General features: G+C 37.4%; 1 protein-coding gene across 3 annotated transcripts in view; it reads right to left on the reverse strand.

Moving 5' to 3' along the window:
* The window catches only part of FAT3 (FAT atypical cadherin 3), a 563,032-nt gene that overhangs the window by 109,708 nt on the left and 429,927 nt on the right, over positions 1–23,397 (reverse strand). For all 3 annotated transcript variants that reach the window (XM_036859223.1, XM_036859224.1, XM_036859222.1), the window contains exon 7: positions 1,698–1,973. In XM_036859223.1, the coding sequence (XP_036715118.1) occupies positions 1,698–1,973 (276 nt within the window). The remainder of the gene's footprint in view (positions 1–1,697; positions 1,974–23,397) is intronic.

Below are 23,397 nucleotides of genomic sequence, written 5' to 3' on the forward strand. Positions count from 1 at the left end.
ACCACTGGGAAGATGAACCAAATCTTAATTTTTGAAATGTGAGACCCCAGCACTGTGAAATCACCAAAGAACCTTGCCTGACTGCTTTAAAGTTTTCCCTGGTTTGCATATGGCAGAAGCTTGCAACTAATCAATTTTTTAACTGTAACACATGATTTTGCTATAATTGTATGTAGCATTAATCCAATGTGTGCTTTTTGCTTGTTCAATTTTAGATCCCCTAACTTCAGAGAGATTGGAAGAAATTAGAAAATAGACCAAGAAAAGCTATCAAAGGGAAAGGGGTTTTCAGAAATATTACCTAAAAGGAATTGAGCAAAATGACTAAAAGGGCTTAGCTTGGAGAAAGGCAGCATAAAGGAGTTGTTTGCTCTAAATATTCAATTACATAAATGATAAATGATACAGGGTAAGTGCACTGAATTCTAAGTTTGTTCAGGAAAGAATGAACAGAAATGGCTTGAAGAAATCATGAGAATAGAATTAGTCACTGGCAGTAGATTTCTGCTCCTGAAGAGATATATGCAAAAGCTAGCTGGTGAGCGTGATGAGTTTCCCTGTCTGTAGACCGGCCTGCCCCACCCAAGGACCAAACTTGACTCTGTACTTTGGGATTATTGAAATCTAGGTCTGTTCCAATCGAATGTCCAAAGGTGCAGGGACTTTGTCTCCTTTATATCCTCGGTGCCTAGAACAGAATTTAGTATACAGTAGGTGCTTGAGAAATATCTGTTGAATGAATGGATGAATGGCCAGAGGGATGGATCTGATGAACCCTGAGTCCCTCTTCCGTTCCCTGGAGTCTCATCTGGAAACCACAGCCAAAGGCATGGAACTGTAGTTTCTTCTTGCCTAGAGACTTGGAAAGGAAGAGTAGTACTTAGTGGAACAGTACTTCAGCTGCTTGGGAATTGGTAGCATCTTAGTGTATTTTAAAGCCAATCAGTACAAAGATTACATCTCTGCCATCCTACCTGGTCTTAAGGAACTCAGGGGGGCCCTGTTACGCAGTGGCTGTACAATTGCCCATAGGGTTCTTGGATAGTTAAAGGAACAGGTTTTAGGTCATAAACAAGGGTGTTTATTACTAATCTTTACTTCCCAATTATGTAAACTAGCCAAACTTTGTTTTAAAATGAAAGCACCTTCTACATAATTTGGAGACCCCATGAACCCAAATTCAACATTCTCTGTAGGCTTTGGTGAGTTTTGAGATCTCTTTTGTGGGCCGGTATTTACCACTAGGTCCAATGCCAGTGCAATAAGTAATCAATCAGTTCTCTAAATGCTTCCAAGGACTGAGCATTGTACAGGTTGAATAAATGATTACCCTTGTAATTAACTTCTCAAGGAACTTCTTTTAAACTTTCCCACAAAATCTTCTGGATGCGAACCAGTACAGAAACATGGCCTGTTCCTTCCCGCTCAAATCAGGCTGTCAGCAGCCTTTACTGAGCGGCCACTGTCTGTAGAGCTCATCTAATATTTCAGTTTGGCAAACATATGGAGTAACTATCTAACAATAGTAATTCCTCACTGAACTAAAAAGGCAAGAATGAATGCAACCCTGCAGTTGAAAAGACGAAATTTACTACTACTTACAAAATTCAAGGGCCCTGTACATCTGAAGGCTAAGGCATGTGCCTTGGATGATCAGTGATTCTGCTAGGAGAGCATATTAAGCAGTTTGGTCCTACCATTATGTTGAGTATGTGCTTGTCCTGGGCTTCGTGGTCCAGCCTCTCGGCTGTGTAGAGCACGCCAGTGCTGGGGTCAATCCGGAACTTCCTCATGCTGACAGAATCTATGCTGCTGTGGACAGTATAGCTTAGCTTGTGCTTCTCATCTCTGTCTGTGGCTTCAATCTGCAATATCTCGGTATCTGGAAGCACATCCTCGGAAATTGTCACATCGTAATTTGGCTGAGAGAATTCTGGGCCATTATCATTATTATCCAGCACTTTGATAAATACCTATAGTTAAAAGGAGACAAGAGTGATGACTAATGCCAATTTACTCATTTCTAGTAAAAGAGGCTTCCTCCTTCTCTCCTCCCTCTGTGTTCTTGGATCCCAGCTTCTAGCAACTACTTTAATATGTAGGAAGATTCTTATGAAAGCACTCTGTAATTAGAGGTTGACGATAAACCCGTAGTTCACATTAGCAGGAACATAAACTGTGAGGATCAATATTCTCATGATTAAGTGAACAGATGAGACAGCCCCTAGGGTGGGGGGTGATAATTCTAGGAGATTATTTGAGGTACAATGTAAGAGATCACAAGGTGACCTTAGTTTGTTAAGTTCCTATTATCTTACATTGTTGTTATGTGCTTCTTATAGTGGACTTAATGTGGAGGCAGTGACAAGATAAGTAACAAAGAGGCAGAGGAAAGGGAGGTGTGAATACAGAGGTGGCTCTCCTTCAGATGGGAGGTGTCTAGCAAAGAACATGGTACTAATGATAGTTAAAATATGAAGTTCCCAAGTTGTTTCAAAAATTTTCAGGCAGATTTTATAAAAGTAATAGCTTAATGAACCCTGAATATTCATCACTCAGCTTTGACAATGATCAATTCATGGCTAACCTTGTTTCATCTTTATGACCATTCATCTCCACCTGCTCCCTCATATTATTTTGAAGCAAGTCCCAGCCATCATATAATTTCAGTGTACATCTCTAAAAGATAGGGACTCAAAATAAACACACACATACACACAATACCACTACTGCATCTAAGCAGAGAAAACAGGAATTCCTTAATGTCTTTAAATATTCAGTTGGTGTTCATACTTCTGTAATTGTTTTGTAATGAGTTACATATGTTTGTGTACATGTGCATATATATTTTCAGTTTCTTTTAACCAGGATATGCAAATAAGGCACAGACATTGCATTTGATTGACATTTCCTTTAATTATCTTTTAATTTGTAGGTTCTCTCTCTATCTTCATCGATTTCTTTGCAATTTTTATGTTGTGATTGTTGGCAATCAAAAAATTGAGCCATTCCCTCTTTAGTTCCCACAGTCTGAATTTTGCTTATTTTATCACCATGGTTTTGTTCTACATGTTCCTCTGTCCCGTGTATTTCTTATAACTTGGTAGTTTTATGTAGGAGACAATAAAATTCACATTCAATTTCCTTCTTTTTTTTTTTTTTTGACAAAAATCTTTCATGGGTGATATAGTATATTTCCACCTGGAGAACATAATATCTAGTTCTCTATCTTGTTCTGTGATATTAGCAGCCATTGATGATCATGATATAGATAACATTAATTCATTAAAAATACGAAACAGTAGTGTTTTAATTCTATGATTTCTTCCTCACTTATTAGCTAGAATAGTTCTGAAAAGAAAGTTCTCTTCAATTATTTGGTTACTCTGAAGTACACTTCATGTTGAAAGGGAAGGAGATTTCTTTTCCTTGACCATTTCAAAATAATGAGTTGGTTCTTCAGCTCCTCCCAAAGTGATCAATAAGGTATTTTTTTTCAAGCACCATTATGAGCTCATGAATTTAATCACATCTGATGTGTTTCTGTCCACTGCAGTTACTATATTTATTGATGCACAAATGGTCCTTCCTTGGCCATGGGGAGCCACTTCAAGTTGGCTTTTGCAATGTTCTGACACAACCCAAGTAGTCTTTGATAGCTTCCTTGCTTTCCAATAATTTGCTGCTGGTAATTTTTTCAGGGTCATCTTGTACATTTTTTCTGCCCCAGTCTTGAATTATCCATTTCTCCAAGAAGTGTTGGTTTCTTTTTAGTTAGAAGTGGCATTTAGAGACCACAGTCTGGTGCTAGGAATGCTTATTGCTGCTAGCTTTGCTATTTTTTCAGTGGACAGAGTCAGGAAAGTGTTTTGTTTTAAACAATTATTTCATGAGTTCATATTGATACTACCAATTCAAAATTAAGTTGTCAACAACCCTGTCTATCAGTGGCCTGGCACCAGCCCTGGGACCCCCCCGAATCATGTGGCCAGCTGCACTGGGATCCAACCCCATCCACTGTGGGACAGCAGCCACTGCATGTGGCAGGGCCTGGCAGTCAACTGAGCTGACAGCCTACCAGCACATCCACAGTAGTTGACCTTGCCACAACAAAAGACCCCATGCAGCCCACATAGGAGGCACCACTAGAACATATAGCCCTGGTGACAAGAGGGTAGTGTGCAGCTGGGCTGCATAGAATGTCTCCTACACAAGGCTACTTCTCCAAGACCGGGAAACATAACTGAACTACCTAATACATAAAACAAACACAGAAAATAAGGTAAAATGAGGAGACAGAGTAATGTGTCCTGAATGAAAGAACAAAACCAACCCCCAGAAGAAGAACTAAGCATAGGGGAGATGAGCAATCTACCCCCATAGAAGTTAAGAGGATGATCATAAAGATGCTTAACGAGCTTGGGGAAAGAATGGATGAGCAGAGTCATAAGTTTTAACAAAGAGTTAGAAAATATAAAGAAAACCAAAGAGAGCTGAGGAACATGATAACTGAAGTAAAAAAATACTCTAGAAGAAGTCAACAGTAGATTAGATGATACAGAGGAAAGGATCAGTGAACTAGAAGACAGAATAGTGGAAATCCCAAGCTAAACAGAAGAAAAAAAAAAAAGAATTAAAAAAAATGAGAATAATTTAAGAGACCTCTTGGCCAACATCAAGCACGCTAAGAAGCACACTAAAGGTCCCAGAAGGAGAATAGAGAGAGAAAGGGGCAGAGAGCATACTTGAAGATATACTAGCTGAAAATTTTCCTAACCTGGGAAAGGAAACAGACATCCAGGCCCAGTAAGTACAGAGAGTCCACACCAAGACAAATAATAATAAAAATGTCAAAAATTAAAGGTACTGATCCTTTTTTATAATTTTTATTTTTTTTAAATTTATTTTTAAAATATTTATTTATTTGGCTGCACGAGTCTTAGTTGCAGCATGCAGGATCTTTCATTGTGGTGCATGGGCTCCAGAGCGCTCGGGCTTAGTTGCCCTGTAGCATGTAGGATCTTAGATCCCTGACCAGGGATTGAACTTGCATCCCCTACATTGGAAGGCAGATTCTTAACCACTGGACAACCAGGGAAGTCCCAAGAGAGATCCTTAAAAGCAGCGAGAGAAAAGCAACTAGTTATAAACAAGGGAACTCCCATAAGACTATCAGCTGACTTTTCAGCAGAATATTTGCAGGCCAGAAGGAAATGGCATAATATATCCAAGTGCTGAAAGGGAAAAAAGCCTACATCCAAAAATAATCTATCTGGTAAGGATATCATTCAGAACTGAAGGAGAGATAAAGAGTTTTAAAGACAAGCAAAAGCTAAAGGAGTTCATCACCACTAAAACAACCTTACAGGAAATGTTAATGGGATTTCTCTAAGTGGAAAAGAAAAGGCCACAAATAGAAATTAAAAAAATTATGATGGGAAAAATCTCACTGGTAAAGGCAAAATATAGTAAAGGTAGTGGACCAAGCACTTATAAAGCTAGTAGGAAGGTGAAAAGACAAAAACAGTAAAATCATCTTTATCTACAATAAGTAGATAAGGAATACACAGAATACAAAGATGTAAAATATGTTGTCAAAAACATAAAATGTGGGGGGAAAGGAGTAAAAATGTGGGGCTGTTAGAATGCATTTAAACTTAAGAAATCATCAACTTAAAATAGATACCCATACATATTAGATGTTATATATGAATCTCATGGTAACCACAAATCAAAAACCTTTAATAGACACAAAAATAATAAAGAGAAAAGAATCCAAACAAACACTAAAGATAGTCATCAAATCACAAGGGAAGATTGCAAGAGAAGAAAAGGAACAAAGGAGAACTACAAAAACAAGCAGAAAACAATTAACAAAATGGCAATAAGTATATATCCATCAATAATTACTTTAAATGGAAATGGACTAAATGTTCCAACAAAAGACATAGAGTGACTGAATGGATAAAAAAGAAAACAAGACCTACATATATGCTGCCTACAAGAGACTCACTTCAGATCTAAAGACAGGTACAGACTGAAAGTGAGAGAATGGGAAAAAGTACTCCATGCAAATGGAAATCAAAAGAAAGCTGGAGTAGCAATACTTAGACAAAATAGACTTTAAAACAAAGACTGTAACAAGGGACAAAGAAGGGTATTACATAATGTTAAAGGGATCAATCCAACAAGAAGATATAACAATTGTAAATATATATTTACTCAACATAGGCACACATAAATACATATAGCAAATATTAACAAACATAAAGGGAGAAAATAACAGTAATACAATAATTGTAGGGAACTTTAACACTCCACTTATGCCAATGGACAGATCATCTAGACAGAAAATCAATAAGGAAACATTGGCCTTAAATGACACATTAACCACATGTACTTAATTGATATATATATATATTTATATAATATATAGACCATTACATTCAAAAGCAACAGAATACACATTCTTTTCAGACACACATGGAACATTCTCCAGGAGAGATCACGTGCTAGGCCACAAAATAAATCTCAATAACTTTAAGAATATTGAAATCATATCAATCATCTTTTCCAACCACCACATTATGAGACTAGAAATCAACCACAAGAAAAAAACTGTAAAAAACACAGATGTAGAAGCTAAACCATATGCTACTAAACAACCAATGGGTCACTGAGGAAATCAAAGAAGAAATCAAAAAAATACCTGGAGACAAATGAAAATGGAAACACAATGACCCAAAATTTATGGGATGCAGCCAAAGCAATTCTAAGAGGGAAGCATAACGATGTAAGCCTACCTCAGGAAACAAGAAAAACCTTTAGCCAGACTCATCAAGAAGAAAAGGGAGAGGGCCCAAATAAATAAAATTAAAAATGAAAGAGATGTTACAACTGATACCATAGAAATACAAAGGATCATGAGATTACTATGACAAATTTTATGTCAATAAAATGGACAACCTAGAGGAAACAGATAAATTCCTAGAAACTTATAATCTCCCAAGACTGTATCAGGAAGGTAGAATATATGAACAGATCAATTACCAGTACTGAAACTGAATCAGTAATCAAAAAACTCCCAACAAACAAAAGTCCAGGACCAGATGGCATCACAGGTGAATTCTACAAAACATTTCAAGAGTCAGTATCTATGCTTCTCAAAATATTCCAGAAAATTAAAGAGGAAGGAAGGCTACTGAACTCATTCTATGAGGTCCGCGGAACCCTGATACCAAAACCAGACAAAGATACCTGCCAAAAAGAAAATTAGAGGCCAATATCACTGATGAACATAGATGCAAAAATCCTCAACAAAATATTAGCAAACTGAATTCAACAATACATTAAACGGATCATACACCATAATCAAGTGGGATTTATCCCAGGGATGGAAGGATGGATGGTTCAGTATCCGCAAATCAGTCAATGTGATACACCATATTAACAAATTGAAGAATAAAAATCATATGATAATCTCAGTAGATGCAGAAAAGGCTTCTGACAAAATTCAACATCCGTTTATGATAAAAACTCTCAACATAGTGGGTATAGAGGGAACACACCTCAACATAATAAAGCCCATATATGACAAACCCACAGCCAACATCATACTTAATGGTGAAAAACTGAAAGTATTTCCTGTAAGAAAGGAACAAGGCAAGGATGCCCACTCTCATCATTTTCATGCAATTGGAAATCCTTTTACGTATTGGAAATCCTAGTCACAGAAATCAGACAAGAAATTTAAAAATTCAAATTGGAAAAGAAGAAGTACAACTGTCACTGTTTGCAGATGACATGATACTATATATAGAAAATGCTAACACCACCACCAAAAACTACTGGAACTGATAAATAAATTCAATAAAGTTTCAGGATACAAAATTAATATACAGAAATCTGCTGCATTTTTATACACTAATGATGAACTATCAGAAAGAGAAATTAAGAAAACAATCCAACTTACAATTGTATCAAAAAGAATAAAATACCTAGGAATAAATCTAACCAAGGAGGTAAAAGACCTGTACTCAAAACTATAAGACACTGATGAAAGAAACTGACAATGACACAAACAGATGGAAAGATATACCATCTTCTTAGATTGAAAGAACTAATATTGTTAAAATGACCATACTATCTAAGGCAATCTACAAATTCAATGCAATCCCTATCAAAAAAATTGGCATTTTTCACAGAACTAGAACAAATAATTCTAAAATTTGTATGGAAACACAAAACACCCCAATCTTGAGAAAGAAGAAAAAAGCTGGAGGTACCATGCTACCTGATTTCAAACTATCTTACCAGGCTACATTAATCAATGAAATATGGTACTGGCACCAAAACAGAGACATAGATCAATGGAACAGAACAGATAGCCCAGAAATAAACCTATGCTTATATGGTCCATTAATCTACGACAAAGGAGGCAAGAATATACAATGGTGAAAAGCCAGCCTCTTCAGTAAATGGTGTTGGAAAACCTGGACAGTTATATGCAAAAGATCAAACTGAACTACTTTCTTACACCATATGCAAAAATAAGCCAAAATGGATTAAAGACTTAAATGTAAGAGCTGAAATCATAAAACTCTTAGAAGAAAACATAGGCATAACACTCTTTGACGTTGCGTTAGCAATATATTTTTTGAATGTGTCTCTTCAGGCTATGGAAATAAAAGCCAAAAAAGCCAAAAACAAAACCAAATGGGACTACATCAAACTGAAAAACATTTGCATAGTGAAGGAAATTATCAACAAAACAAAAAGGCAACCTGCTGAATGGGAGAAGGTATTTGCAAATGATATATCTGATAAGGGGTTAAATATGCAAAATATACAAATAAGTCATACAACTCAACATCAAAAACCCAACCTGAATAAAAAATGGGCAGAGAACCTGAATAGACATTTATCCAGAGAAGACATACACATGGCCAACAGACACATGAAAAGGTGCTCAACATCACTAATCATCAGGGAAATGCAAATAAAAACCACAATGAGATATCACTTCACACCTGTTAGAATGGTCAAAAAGACCACAAATAACAAAAGTTGATGAAGAGGCTGAGAAAAGGAAACCCTCACGCACTGTTAGTAGGAATGTAAGTTGGTACTGCTGCTATGGAAAACAGTATGGAGGTTCCTAAAAAAGTTAAAATTGAACTACCACATGATCCAGAAATCCCACTTCTGGGTATTTTTCTGAAGAAAAAAAAGCACTAATTCGAAAAGACATATGTACCCTTATGTTCATGGCAGCATTATTTACTATAGCCAAGATATGGAAGGAAGCAACCTAAGTGTCCATCAATAGATGAATGGATAAAGAAGGTGGGGTGTGTGTGTGTGTGTGTATACATACACACAGAAACACACACACAAACAATGGAATATTACTCAGCTATAAAAAAGAATGAAATCTTGCCATTTGCGACAATATGGATGGACATAGAGAGTATTATGCTAAGTGAAATAACTCAGAAAAGGACAAATACTCTATGATTTCATTTATATGTGGAATCTAAAAAACAAAGCAAACATAACAAAACAGAAACAGACTCATAGATACAGAGAACAAATTGGTGGTTTCCAGAAGGGAGAGAAGTAGGGAAATAAGTGAAATAAGTTAAGGGGATTAAGAAGTACAACTTCCAGTTACAAAGTAAATAAGTCACAGGGATGTAATGTACAGCAAAGGGAATACAGTATAATTGATAATATTATAGTAACTTTTTATGGTGACAAATGGTAAGTAGACTTATCATGGTGATCATTTTGTAATGTATAAAAATATCGAGGCATTATGTGGCACACCTGAAACTAATACGATATTGTAAGTCAATTATACTTCAATAAAAAACAAAACAAAAGACAGTATTAAGGTACCCATCAAGGTTTTTACTTAATCTCATTCTTTTTACCTATCTTCTTTCTCCCATGATGACATTTCTCATGCTCAATGACATCACCATAATTATTCACCTATCTGAATGTTCACATATCTGAAATACATGCCCAAGTCTCCGAATAACACCAACATTGTTATTATAATCACATTACAATTATGGTCATTCAAACTAATTTGATATTATTTTGTCTTTTTGTCCTTCGGATTTATCCCACTAGGCATATACAGTCAAATTAGTATATGTAAAGTCACTTAGAATAGTTCTTCCCTGTGCATACATGCTCCCAACTGGATACACATATATGTTCATCTGCTTCCATTTACTTTCAAATTTTAGACTTGCTTTTTTAACATTTAATTTTGTTTTATATTATATGTAAAATTACCAATGTTAAATTTACAAAAAGTTATAGTCAAGCTTAGCTTCTGTATCTTTCTCTTTCATGTATTCCCTTCTTCTTCAGGTAACCTTTTTTTTTTTTCAGTAATGTTACATTTTATCCATCTATTTTATTAATATTAACATACTGTATACACTCCCCTCAACAGGCTATTTTACTTAACATTATATCCGGGGTCCCCAACCCCTGGGCGGTGGACCGGTAGCAGTCCGTGGCCTGTTAGGAACCAGGGCTGCACGGTGGGAGGTGAGCGGCAGGCAAGCGAGCGAAGCTTCATGTGCCGCTCTCCATCGCTTCCCATCACTCACATTACCACCTGGACCATTCCCCCTCCCCTCCTCGTGGAAAAAGTGTCTTCCATGAAACCGCTCCCTGGTGCCAAAAAGGTTGGGGACTGCTGCATTATATCAATAGTTCTCAGCTGAGGACGACTTTGTCTCCTGGGGTCATTTCACAATGTCTGGAGACATTTTTGGTTGTCACAGCTCGGGGGAGGGATTTTCCTAGAACCTAGTGGATAGAAGGCAGGGGAGTTGCTAAACATCCTAAAATGCACAGGATAACCCCCTGCAACAGAGAGCTATCTGACTCAAAAGGTCAATAATGTTGCTGCTTTATATCATGAAGACCATGCTACAGCAGTACAGAAATACTTTTCCATGGATAAATGTATCATAGTTAACTCAATCAGTCCTCTATTGATGTGCATTCCTATTTTTGCTCTTCGAATGACCATGCAATGAAGAGCCTTGTGCTTGTGTCTTTTCACGTTTTTGCTAACATATATTTCTGTCCCTAGAATTGGGATCGCTGAATCAAAGGAGAAGTGCTTATATGGTTTTGTGAGATACTTCCCATATTCCCCTACCTGTAAGTTTGATCACTTTGCCTTTCTATAGCAGTATTTAAGAATGACTGTCTTCCCACAGCCTTGCCAACAGAGCATGCTGTAAAACTTTTGGGCTTTTGGCCAATTTGATAGATAAGAATTGTCATCTCAATGTATTTTAAATTTTCCTTTCTCTTGTTATGAGTGAGGTTGAGCATCTTTTCATATGTTTAAGAACCATTTGCATTTCTTTTTCTGTTAAAACTATATCAGTTCACTCTTCTACGGGTTAGATGGTACTTTTTTCCCTTTATTTTGGGAGCATGATGATACACATTGCAAATGTTTTCAATTTTGTCATTTATCTTTATTTTGTTTATGGTAATTTTTTTTTTGCCATGCAAAGATTTTATGTTTATTTTCATGTAGTTGAATGCATCAATCTTTTCCCTTATTGTTTCTGGATGTTAAGTCATAGTTTAGAATATTTTCTACATTTCCAGATTTTGGTGATCACACTTATTTTTAAAAAATTGAATTTATGGTCTTCTGCCCATTTTTGGATTGGGTTGTTTGTTTTTTTGTTATTGAGCTGCATGAGCTGCTTGTAAATTTTGGAGATTAATCCTTTGTCAGTTGCTTCATTTGCAAATATTTTCTCCCATTCGGAGGGTTGTCTTTTCGTCTTGTTTATGGTTTCCTTTGCTGTGCAAAAGCTTTTAAGTTTCATTAGGTCCCATTTGTTTATTTTTGTTTTTATTTCCATTTCTCTAGGAGGTGGGTCAAAAAGGATCTTGCTGTGATTTATGTCATAGAGTGTTCTGCCTATGTTTTCCTTTAAGAGTTTGATAGTGTCTGGCCTTACATTTAGGTCTTTAATCCATTTTGAGTTTATTTTTGTGTATGGTGTTAGGGAGTGTTCTAATTTCATACTTTTACATGTACCTAAATAGACATTTCTCCAAAGAAGATATACAGATTGCCAACAAACACATGAAACAATGCTCAACATCATTAATCATTAGAGAAATGCAAATCAAAACTACAATGAGATATCATCTCACACCAGTCAGAATGGCCATCATCAAAAAATCTAGAAACAATAAATGCTGGAGAGGATGTGGAAAAAAGGGAACACTCTTGCACTGTTGGTGGGAATGTAAATTGATACAGCCACTATGGAGAACAGTATGGAGGTTCCTTAAAAAACTACAAAAGGAACTATCATACAACCCAGCAATCCCACTATTGGGCATATACCCAGAGAAAACCATAATTCAAAAAGAGTCATGTACCAAAATGTTCATTGCAGCTCTATTTACAATAGCCAGGACATGGAAGCAACCAAAGTGTCCATCAACAGATGAATGGATAAAGAAGATGTGGCACATATATACAATGGAATATTACACAGCCATAAAAAGAAACGAAATTGAGTTATTTGTAGTGAGGTGGATGGACCTAGAGTCTGTCATACAGAGTGAAGTAAGTCAGAAAGAGAAAAATAAATACCGTACGCTAACACATATATATGGAATCTAAGGAAAAAAAAAAAAAAAAGGTCATGAACAACCTAGGGGTAAGTTGGGAAGAAAGACACAGACCTACTATAGAATGGACTTGAGGATATGGGGAGGGGGAAGGGTAAGCTGTGACAAAGTGAGAGAGTGGCATGGACATATATACACTACCAAATGTAAAATAGATAGCTAGTGGGAAGCAGCTGCATAGCACAGGGAGATCAGCTCGGTGGTTTGTGACCACCTAGAGGGGTGGGATAGGGAGGGTGGGAGGGAGGGAGATGCAAGAGGGAAGAGATATGGGAATATATGTATATGTATAATTGATTCACTTTGTTATAAAGCAGAAACTAACATGCCATTGTAAAGCAATTATACTCCAATAAAGATGTTAAAAATAAATAAATAAATAAATAAAAAATTGAATTTAAATGCTTCTTTTTCTTACATTTACATCTCTAATCCATTTGGAATTTTTCCCAGTATATTATGTGGGGAATGGGTCCAGTTTTATTTTATTCCACATGGCTCCCTATTTATTTCAATGCTACTTTTTAGCAGACCATCACTTCCTTACTGATTTGAGAAGTCACTTTTACTGTATACTAACTCTACCTATGCAGATAGTGTATTTCTGGCTTTTCTGTCTTGTTCCATTGGTTTATCTGTCTTTTCATGCAACAACATCAAAATGTTTTAATTAGAGAGGCTTTATAGTATTTTTTTCCTTCCAGTTTTCTTGAGACATAATTGACATAAAGCACTGTGTAAGTTTAAGGTGTACAGCATAAGGATTTGACTTACTTACATCATGAAGTGATTATCATAATGAGTTTAGTCAACATCTATCATCTCATATAGATACAAAATTAAAGAAATGAAAACACATTTTTCTTTGTGATGAGAATTCTTAGGATTTAGGATTTACTCTCTTAACAAATTTCATATATAAGGTACAGCAGTGTTAATTATATTTGTCATGTTGTACATTACATCCCTAGTACTTATTTATCTTATAACTGGAAGTTTGTACCTTTTTACCACCCTTCATCCAGTTCCCCCTCTCTCTCCCACCTGCCTTTGGTAACCACAAATCTGATCTCTTTTTCTATGAGTTTGTTTATTTGTTTGCTTTTGCAGTATAATCGACCCACAATACTATGTTAGTTCCTGGTGCACAAATAGTGATTCCATATTTCCATTACATATATTTTAATTGTTTGGAAAAGCTAGGTCTTCTCTTTGTTCTCTTCAGGATTTTCATGGCTATTCTTGATTGTTGTTCTTTTTTTTTTTTTTTTGTCTTTATTGAATTTGTTACAATATTGCTTACGTTCTATATTTTGGCCACGAGGCATGTGGGATCATAGATCCCCGACCAGGGATCGAACCCGCACCCCCTGCATTGGAAGGTGAAGATTTAACCACTGGACCTCCAGGGAAGTCCCGATTGTTGTTCTTCTAAATTAACTTTATAATCAGCTTCTATAGCACCTGACAAAATGATAGCATTTTAAACTGGGGTTATGTTAAAAGTACAGGATAATTAAGGAAGAACTAATTTCTTCATGATGGAGTCTTCCTATCCAAGAACATAGTTTGTCTTTTTTCATTTGTTCAAATCTTCTATTTTGTTTTTCAGGAGTGTTTTAGTTTTCCTCAAGTAGGTTTTGAACACTTTTAAAGTTTATATATGTGCTAACCTAAATGGGTTCTTTTTCATTACACTTTTTCACTGTTTTTTTTGGGGGGGGGTAGGCTATACATGGAGGCCATGAATTTTTGTATGTTAAATTTACAACCTGTTACTTTACTAGTTTTCCTATCATTTGAAGTAGTTTTTCCATTCCCTCCTTGGAGCTTTTCAGATATATAATTACACTATATGCAAATAGAGATCAGTTTACCTTTTCCTTTATAATTCTTATAACACAAATTGCTTTATCTTAGCTAATTGTATTGGCTAATACTTACAGCACAATGTTAAATAGTAGTGGAAGCAGTGATATTCTTGCCTTATTCCTGACTAATAAGAAAGCCTTTAGTGGTTCTCCATTAAATAATACGCAAGCATTTGGCTGCATTCTAGAAAATTATTTACTTTTAGAAATAAATTTAGTCAGACCATGGTTGTTCTTATAAATAACTGTACTATCCATCACTTTGGTGGAGATGTGCTTTTTTGAGTGAGAGGAAAAGGGCCGTGCTATGACTTCTGTGCCAGGATGACTTGCCGTGGGAGTGAGCTTGACGCGGGGACAAGCTTTGCTTGTAGTTTATGGTAGAAAAAGTTTACAGAAGTGTGCCTATAGCATTTTGGGTATTGTTTTATCTCCGCTGTATTTGGAAAGCCATACTAGATTCTTTGAATGCCAATTCTTTCCTTTAAAAAGTTCCAGTTAACTTAGTCAAGATGCTAAAATATTTGTGTTCACAGAAGCAGTCATATTAATGGGATAAAAGAGCCTTTCCGGCCAGCAAGCCTGCCCTGACCTTCCTGAGGTTTCAAAGTTGATGTGCTCTTGAAAAGCTTGCCTCTTTCTGCTTGCTTTGTCCTGAGCCTAATCTACAGTCAGAACAAGTGTTTCTCTGTAAAAGATTTCCCTTTCCTCATTTGCTTTTTATTTCCCACAGTTGGGGCCATTTGTGAGCTCCTGAACTACCAAACAAAGCAAAGTAACTCTCAAAGCTGTTGTGTTCAAAATGGTAATTGAAATGCCTAAAGAAGTATAATGGATTCAAAGCAGGAGGAAACCTGAGTGTGGGAAGTCTCTTCAGAGCTGGTTTCAATGCTGCTCACCACAAACACTTTGGGTTTTGCAGGCTTGCCTAAGCTAAGTCTGGGTAGATGCCAAGTCCAACTTTACAAAGGCTCATGGCATGAAGTGTCCATGGGGTGAGTTGGAGGGTAAGGCCTCTGTCTTTTATTAGAACCAATTAAATCCTGAATTACTGAAAATTCTGTTCTGCCTCTGTTTGCATTTCAAAACCATACTTAAAACATTCTATAGTTGTGATTTCAAGGATGATGCCTCTTGTATTCTCTCCAAGTTTACGAGTTTTGTTTTTGAATGCCTAAGGAGAAAAATTGTGTGCTTGTTTTCCAGTTTATAAATCTGTACCATATTCATTTCTTAAACTGTATTATCTCGTTTCTCAATGAGGAAAATGAGAATCAGGGAAGTTAAGGGATGTGCCCAAGTCACAAGGGCAAGGCCACACTCAAACCTAGGTCTTACGGAGACAAATTCTGTATGCATTCCATTATATGGTTTCCACGTGCACTTAAATTATATACGCATTAGCTATAAATGTACAAAACATACATGTGAACAAACATGTGCAAATATTATGTACCTTGCTATACAGAAATCCTAATTTACCAAACACATAACTGACATGACCATTCTCATTTCAGGAACATTAATCATGGGATTATTCTGAACAGAAAGTTCCCTGGTGGCGCAGTGGTTAAGAATCCGCCTGCCAATGCAGGAGACACGGGTTCGAGCCCTGGTCCGGGAAGATCCCACATGCCGCGAAGCAACTAAGTTCGTGCACCACAACTACTGAGCCTCTGCTCTAGAGCCTGCGAGCTACAACTACTGAAGCCCACGCGCCTAGAGCCCGTGCTCCGCAACAAAAGAAGCCACTGCAATGAGAAGCCCACGCGCCAGAACGAAGAGTAGCCCCCGCTCACCGCAACTAGAGAAAGCCCGCGCACAGCAACAAAGACCCAATGCAGCCAAAAATAAATAAATAAAATAAATAAATTTATATATTAAAAAAAAAGAAAGTTCCCTGCTGTCTTTAAAATTGGAATCCATTTTCAAGAATTGATTTACTCATAAGTTGTCAGGCACGGATCTATTACATTCAGTGAGATTTTATCATTATTATTTTTTTAACAGAAAGTCTCACAGAGTTGGCTTGCTGCCTTATTTCATCTATATAATTGTACTTGTTCCAGCATTGTCTTAGCCTAAATATACAAGGAAGCTTTGGGCCACTGCCTTTTTCACCTGCTAAGAGGGAGATGATGTTAAAGGAAACAAAAGAAAACCCTTGATGAGGGTGTCCCTTGAAAGCCCCTCGATCCAGGGATCACGGAGCTGCATTAGCAAAAGTGATTTGTTTCTACCCTCCACCTCCTTTCAAGCAGGTGCAAAGTGGAGGAAAAGGGTAAGACAAAATCCAAATCTTCAAGGTAAAGTCTGCTTTTTAAGGAAGGAGGCCAGTTAGGTACTCCCAACATCACCTAGAGATAAGAGAGGAATGGAATCCCCATGGCCGTCAAGGGCAAGGCTAACCCAGGAACGCACACCACAGACCTCCCAGCCCCAGAGAATATGGACCCGCTGGCTGGAAGACTTAGTGGCCAATCTAAATTAACTGCCTTGTGGGGCTTAAGAAATGTGGAAATGATCTGAAAGAGAGTTTTAATCTCAGGTTTGGCTGTGGAGCATACAAATACAAGCTGATTTTCATATCTTTATAAATCAAAGCAGGACTTGAATAAGAAAAGCATATTAAAATCACAAAAGCACATATCATAAGTCCCTGAATAAAATCGATGTAATTTTTAGATTATTATTTGGGCATGAATATCTCTGCTGCCTTTCATGAATAACAGTAAAAGCCACACACATAATATTTTATAGTTAGTAGGTATATTATTACAGTTTATGTTGAGAAAAGACTACAATAATAAAACCTACATGTGTCTGACACATCACATCTCTCATCATATCGCATAATATCTTATTTATTCTTACAATAACCCATGAGGTATGTAAGATCTTACTCGCATTATGTTGGAGAAACTGAGTCTCACAGAGATAGAGCTTCTTTCTGTGGTAACACAGTCAACCATTGGTTAACTGCTGACTTTGAACCTGGGTCACCTGATTCAGGGTCAGTGCTCCTTCCACTAGACCAAATGCTTCCCCTAATGAATTAAGCTGTATATTTTATATACATAGACATGTAAGGGAAAGTTCCTAAGATGGTATCTGATTTTGAGAAGGAAGAAGTGGGTTTGTATATCTACCTGTGTACACCTAGGGCAGCCACCTAACCTGTCTGTACCTCAGTTTTTCACCGGAAAAATGAATGTAATGATAAAACTTGATTTAACTACTCCCAGGGTGTCAGGGAAATGAAGCTTAGAATGAGGCTTGTTAAGTGTTATTATGCAAATAACAGGTGTTATATATTACTATGAATTTTCACCCCTTGGTCTTTTGGAAGAGCCAGGCTCTAGATTTATTTAAATTTGCAGTGAAGATGCAGCAGCTCATATGGGTTTGGCAGATATATGGGGAAAGTTGTTAAAATTTGTCATTTCTCACCCTTGGTAGTGTGTGTCTCTGTAGCTCATAAGCTCAGTGGCTGGAAGGGAGGGCTATAAAGAGGTTGGGGTATTTTGCTCTCTTCCTAGCATGTATGACCAGCTATGAAACATTCTAATGGCCATAGGTGGCGCCATGTTTACGGGGCAGCCACTTAAAAAAGTGTCCCCCTCATAACTAGTAGAGCCAGATGAGTGTCTCTTCCTGCCTTAGAATAGGTAGCAAAGATTTAATCTCACTTTTGCGAGGCAGCACAGTGTAGTGGTTGAGAATGCAGAGCAGTCTCTAGAATCCAACTGCCTACATCTAAACCCTGATCTACTCAAGTTACTTAACCTCGCTTTGCTTCAATTTCCTTATCTGTAAACTGGGGATGTCAACAGGGGATTCTTTTCCTATTTCCAACGTAATAAACTATCACAGATTTAGCAGTTTAAAATAACACCCATTTATTATCTCCTAGTTCTACAGGTCAGAAGTTTGAGTATAGTGGCTTAGAGTCTCATAAACCTGAAATCAAGGGGTCATCAGAGATGTGTTCCCTTCTGGAAGCTCTGGGGATGAATCAGTTCCAAGGTCACTCAGGTTGTTGGCTGCATTTAGTTTCTTGAGGTTAAAGGCCCGAGGTCCCTGCTTCTTTGCTGGCTGTCAGCAGGATCCTCTCTCAGATCCTTAAGGCTGCCTACATTCCTTGCTGTGTTGCATCTTCCATATTCAAACTAGCAATGATGTTTTAAATTCTCTCATATTTGGAATCTCTGACTTCCCCTTTGCTGCATCTCTTCCGACTCTAGCTGGACAAAATCATCTGCTTAAGGGCTCATGTGATTAGACTGGGTCCACCTAAATAACCTAGGAGAGTCTCACTATCCTAAGATCTGTATCCTTAATTACATCTGCAGTGCCCCTTTTGCCAAGTAACATATTTACAAATTCTGATGACTAGGAGAACATAGACATCTTGGGTGTGGGACGGGGGTGCCTTCTGTCCACCACAAATAGTACCTGCCTCATGCAGTAATTATGAGAGTTAAGTGAGTTTGTTTGTTTTTGAATATAATATAAACACTTGGGTTTTTAATCTATTTCAAGTGTTTCAGTCCATTAGAGTCATTATTCTTTTTGATGCTCAAATTATCCCATCTTTGACCAGTGGAAGGCAGTTCAAGTTGTCTCTTGCCACCTTCTAACAAGATTCCACTAGCCTTTTCTGGCAAGATAAGATGCCCAGGCTCCTGCCCCAAACCTGGAATCAGCTATTTCTACAAGGAATCCTGGTTCCTTTCTATGGGAAATGGTATGTAGAGACCACAGTCTGGGTGCTAAGAGTAGAATCCCTCTTCAAATGGATTTGTAGCGCTCCTGTATGTTTGGACAATAACTTCATCTTTCTCAGCATCTCATTATTCCCGTCCCTTATGAACCTCTGGTCACACCTGGACGTTCCCACTTCCCCTCTTATTTATAACAGCCAGTGTTCCTGTGATTCCTCACCTTTCCGCCAACCAGACTGTCCCACTTCTCTTAATTCTTTCATTCTTCTCATCTAAGCCAGACACCCTTGCTCATCTCTGACCTTCTATGACATCAAAGTGGGGAATACTTCCATAATGCTGAAGAATAGTGGTACCCTTTTTCACAGATTATTTCTATTTTTTAAAAATTTCTTGAAGGGTGCTAACTTCCTATTTGCTATCCAGGGCTTTGGTAGGCAAACTTAACTCTTTCTTAACCCAGAACAACAGTGCTTTGAAACACCATGGCAGCAGCCAGCCCAGTCACCAGAGCAGGGAGGCATCGGAAAACCAACAACCCCCTCAGGTATGTATGCTTCCTAGGAAACCTGGGTGGCTGCATGTTGAAATTTTTAACTAGAGTTTCTGAGTAATGAAAATATTGAGGAGTTAGTTTACCTTAACCATTTTTGAGCCAACTACCCATTTAAAAACATGATAAATACTAAGGGGCTACTCTCTGAAAAAATACACATGCACACCAAAATATATCAACAATTTCATAAGCTTCAAGGATCTGCCAGGGACTCAAACTATCTTGGAGAGTCTAATTTGTTTGCACAACTAGGTTCTGATTTGCATCAGCTTGTTGGAAGCAGCTGGATGTGGAGGTTGGGAGGGGGTGTGGACAGAAAGGAACATAGCTGGAACCAGGGTGTTGGTTTTAAATTTCTCCACTCAACATTATTCATGCTCTTGTCTAGAGCAATGAATGTTATTTCTGGTGCCAGTCATGAATTATTTGCTACCATTCCACAATATTATATATGTAGAAATTGGAAGGCAGCTCTTAATAACTTGGGATAATTCTTGGAATACAGAAAGCACTCAAAAATGTTGGCTGGTTTTAGGCAAAGAAAAGACTGTCAAAGAGCTGTCAAATGTAGCCAACCTGGGAGGGACCATCAGGAACCAGGAAAAGCCGACTAACATACTCTGGGTCTTGTGTGCTTACAGAGCCCTTGACAATTTCTACATGGTTCATCAGCATTGAGAGTGCCTTAATGGATCACCTCTCACTATCTACCCCAAGACTAGTCAGATGGTTTCCAAGATGGTTCTCCACTAAAGGCTTGGGATGCACCACTGGATAATCCCTTTTTCAGAGCACTGTCTCAGGCACTCACTTATTTCTCACAACAACCTGTGGGGCAGTCCCCATGATACAAATGCTCAGAGAGGTTAAGTGATAATAGTAATACTAAGAGCAGTAGTAGCTAATATTTATTGAGCACTCATTACGTTTCAACCTCTTGCTATTCTTTTTTTAAATTTATTTAATTTACTTTTTTATTCAGCAGGTTCTTATTAGTCATCCATTTTATACACGTCAGTGTATACATGTCAAACCCAATCGCCCAATTCATCACACCACCACCCCCACCCCCCGCTGCTTTCCCCTCCTTGGTGTCCATACATTTGTTCTCTACATCTGTGTCTCAATTTCTGCCCTGCAAACCAGTTCATCTATACCATTTTTCTGGGTTCCACATATATGTGTTAATATGAGATATTTGTTTTTCTCTTTCTGACTTACTTCACTCTGTATGACAGTCTCTAGATTCATCCACGTCTCTACAAATGACCCAATTTCGTTCCTCTTTATGGCTGAGTAATATTCCATTGTATATATGTATCACATCTTCTTTATCCATTCGTCTGTCGATGGGCATTTAGGTTGCTTCCATGACCTGGCTATTGTAAATAGTGCTGCAATGAACATTGGGGTGCATGTGTCTTTTTGAATTCTGGTTTTCTCTGGGTATATGCCCAGTAGTGGGATTGCTGGGTCATATGGTAATTCTATTTTTAGTTTTTTAAGGAACCTCCATACTGTTCTCCATAGTGGCTGTATCAATTTACATTCCCACCAGCAGTGCAAGAGGGTTCTGTTTTCTCCACACCCTCTCCAGAATTTGCTGTTTGTAGATTTTCTGATGATTCCCATTCTAACTGGTGTGAGGTGATACCTCACTGTAGTTTTCATCTGCATTTCTCTAGTGATTAGTGATGTTGAGCAGCTTTTCATGTGCTTCTTGGCCATCTGTATGTCCACTTTGGAGAAATGTCTATTTAGGTCTTCTGCCCATTTTTTGACTGGTCTGTTTGTTTTTTTAATATTGAGCTGCATGAGCTGTTTATATATTTTGGAGATTAATCCTTTGTCCGTTGATTCGTTTGCAAATATATTTTCCCATTCTGAGGGTTGTCTTTTCATCTTGTTTGTGGTCTCTTTTGCTTTGCAAAAGCTTTTAAGTTTCATTAGGTCCAATTTGTTTATTTTTGTTTTTATTTCCATTACTCTAGGAGGTGGATCAAAAAGATCTTGCTGTGATTTATGTCAAAGATTGTTCTTCCTATGTTTTCCTCTGAGTTTTATGGTGTCTGGTTTTACATTCAGGTCTCTAATCCATCTTGAGCTTATTTTTGAGTATAGCGTTAGGGAGTGTTCTAACTTCATTCTTTTACATGTAGCTGTCCAGTTTTCCCAGCACTACTTACTGAAGAGACTGTCTTATCTCCATTGTATATCCTTGCCTCCTTTGTCGTAGATTAGGTGACCATAGGTGCGTGCATTTATCTCTGGGCTTTCTATCCTGTTCCATTGATCTATTTTTCTGTTTTTGTGCCAGTACCATATTGTCTTGATTACTGTAGCTTTGTAGTGTCATCTGAAGCCAGGGAGTCTGATTCCTCCAGTTCCATTTTCTTCCCTCAAGACTGCTTTGGCTATACGGGGTCTTTTGTGTCTCCATACAAATTTTAAGATTTTTTATTCTAGTTCTATGAAAAATGCCATTGGTAATTTGATAGGGATTGCACTGAATCTGTAGATTGCTTTGGGTAGTATAGTCATTTTCACAATACTGATTCTTCCAATCCAAGAACATGGGTATATCTCTCCATCTGTTGGTATCATCTTTAATTTCTTTCAACACTGTCTTAATAGTTTTCTGCAGACAGGTCTTTTGTCTGCCTAGATAAGTTTATTCCTAGGTATTTTATTCTTTTTGTTGCAATGGTAAATGGGAGTGTTTCCTTAATTTCTCTTTCAGATTTTTCATCATTAGTGTATAGGAATGCAAGAGATTTCTGTGCATTAATTTTGTATCCTGCAACTTTACCAAATTCATTGATTAGCTCTAGTAGTTTTCTGGTGGCATCTTTAGGATTCTCTATGTATAGTATCATGTCATCTGCAAACAGTGACAGTTTTACTTCTTCTTTTCCAATTTGTGTTCCTTTTATTTCTTTTTCTTCTCTGATTGCCATGGCTAGGACTTCCAAAACTATGTTGAATAATAGTGGCGAGAGTGGACATCCTTCTCTTTTTCCTGATCTTAGAGGAAATGCTTTCAGTTTTTCACCATTGAGAATGATGTTTGCTGTGGGTTTGTCATATATGGCCTTTATTATGTTGAGGTAGGTTCCCTCTATGCCCACTTTCTGGAGAGTTTTTATCATAAATCAGTGTTGAATATTGTCAAAAGCTTTTTCTGCATCTATTGAGAAGATCATATGGTTTTTCTTCTTCAATTTGTTATTATGGTGTATCACATTGATTGATTTGCGTATATTGAAGAATCCTTGCATCCCTGGGATAAATCCCACTTGATCGTGGTGTATGATCCTTTTAATGTGTTGTTGGATTCTGTTTGCTAGTATTTTGTTGAGGATTTTTGCATCTATATTCATCAGTGATATTGGTCTGTAATTTTCTTTTTTTGTAGTATCTTTGTCTGGTTTTGTTATCTGGGTGATGGTGGCCTCATAGAATGAGTTTGGGAGTGTTCCTTCCTCTGCAACTTTTTGGAAGAGTTTGAGAAGGATGGGTGTTAGCTCTTCTCTAAATGTTTGAT

This window comes from Balaenoptera musculus, chromosome 8 (genome assembly GCF_009873245.2).
Source record: "Balaenoptera musculus isolate JJ_BM4_2016_0621 chromosome 8, mBalMus1.pri.v3, whole genome shotgun sequence".
In the NCBI taxonomy this organism is placed as follows: domain Eukaryota; kingdom Metazoa; phylum Chordata; class Mammalia; order Artiodactyla; family Balaenopteridae; genus Balaenoptera; species Balaenoptera musculus.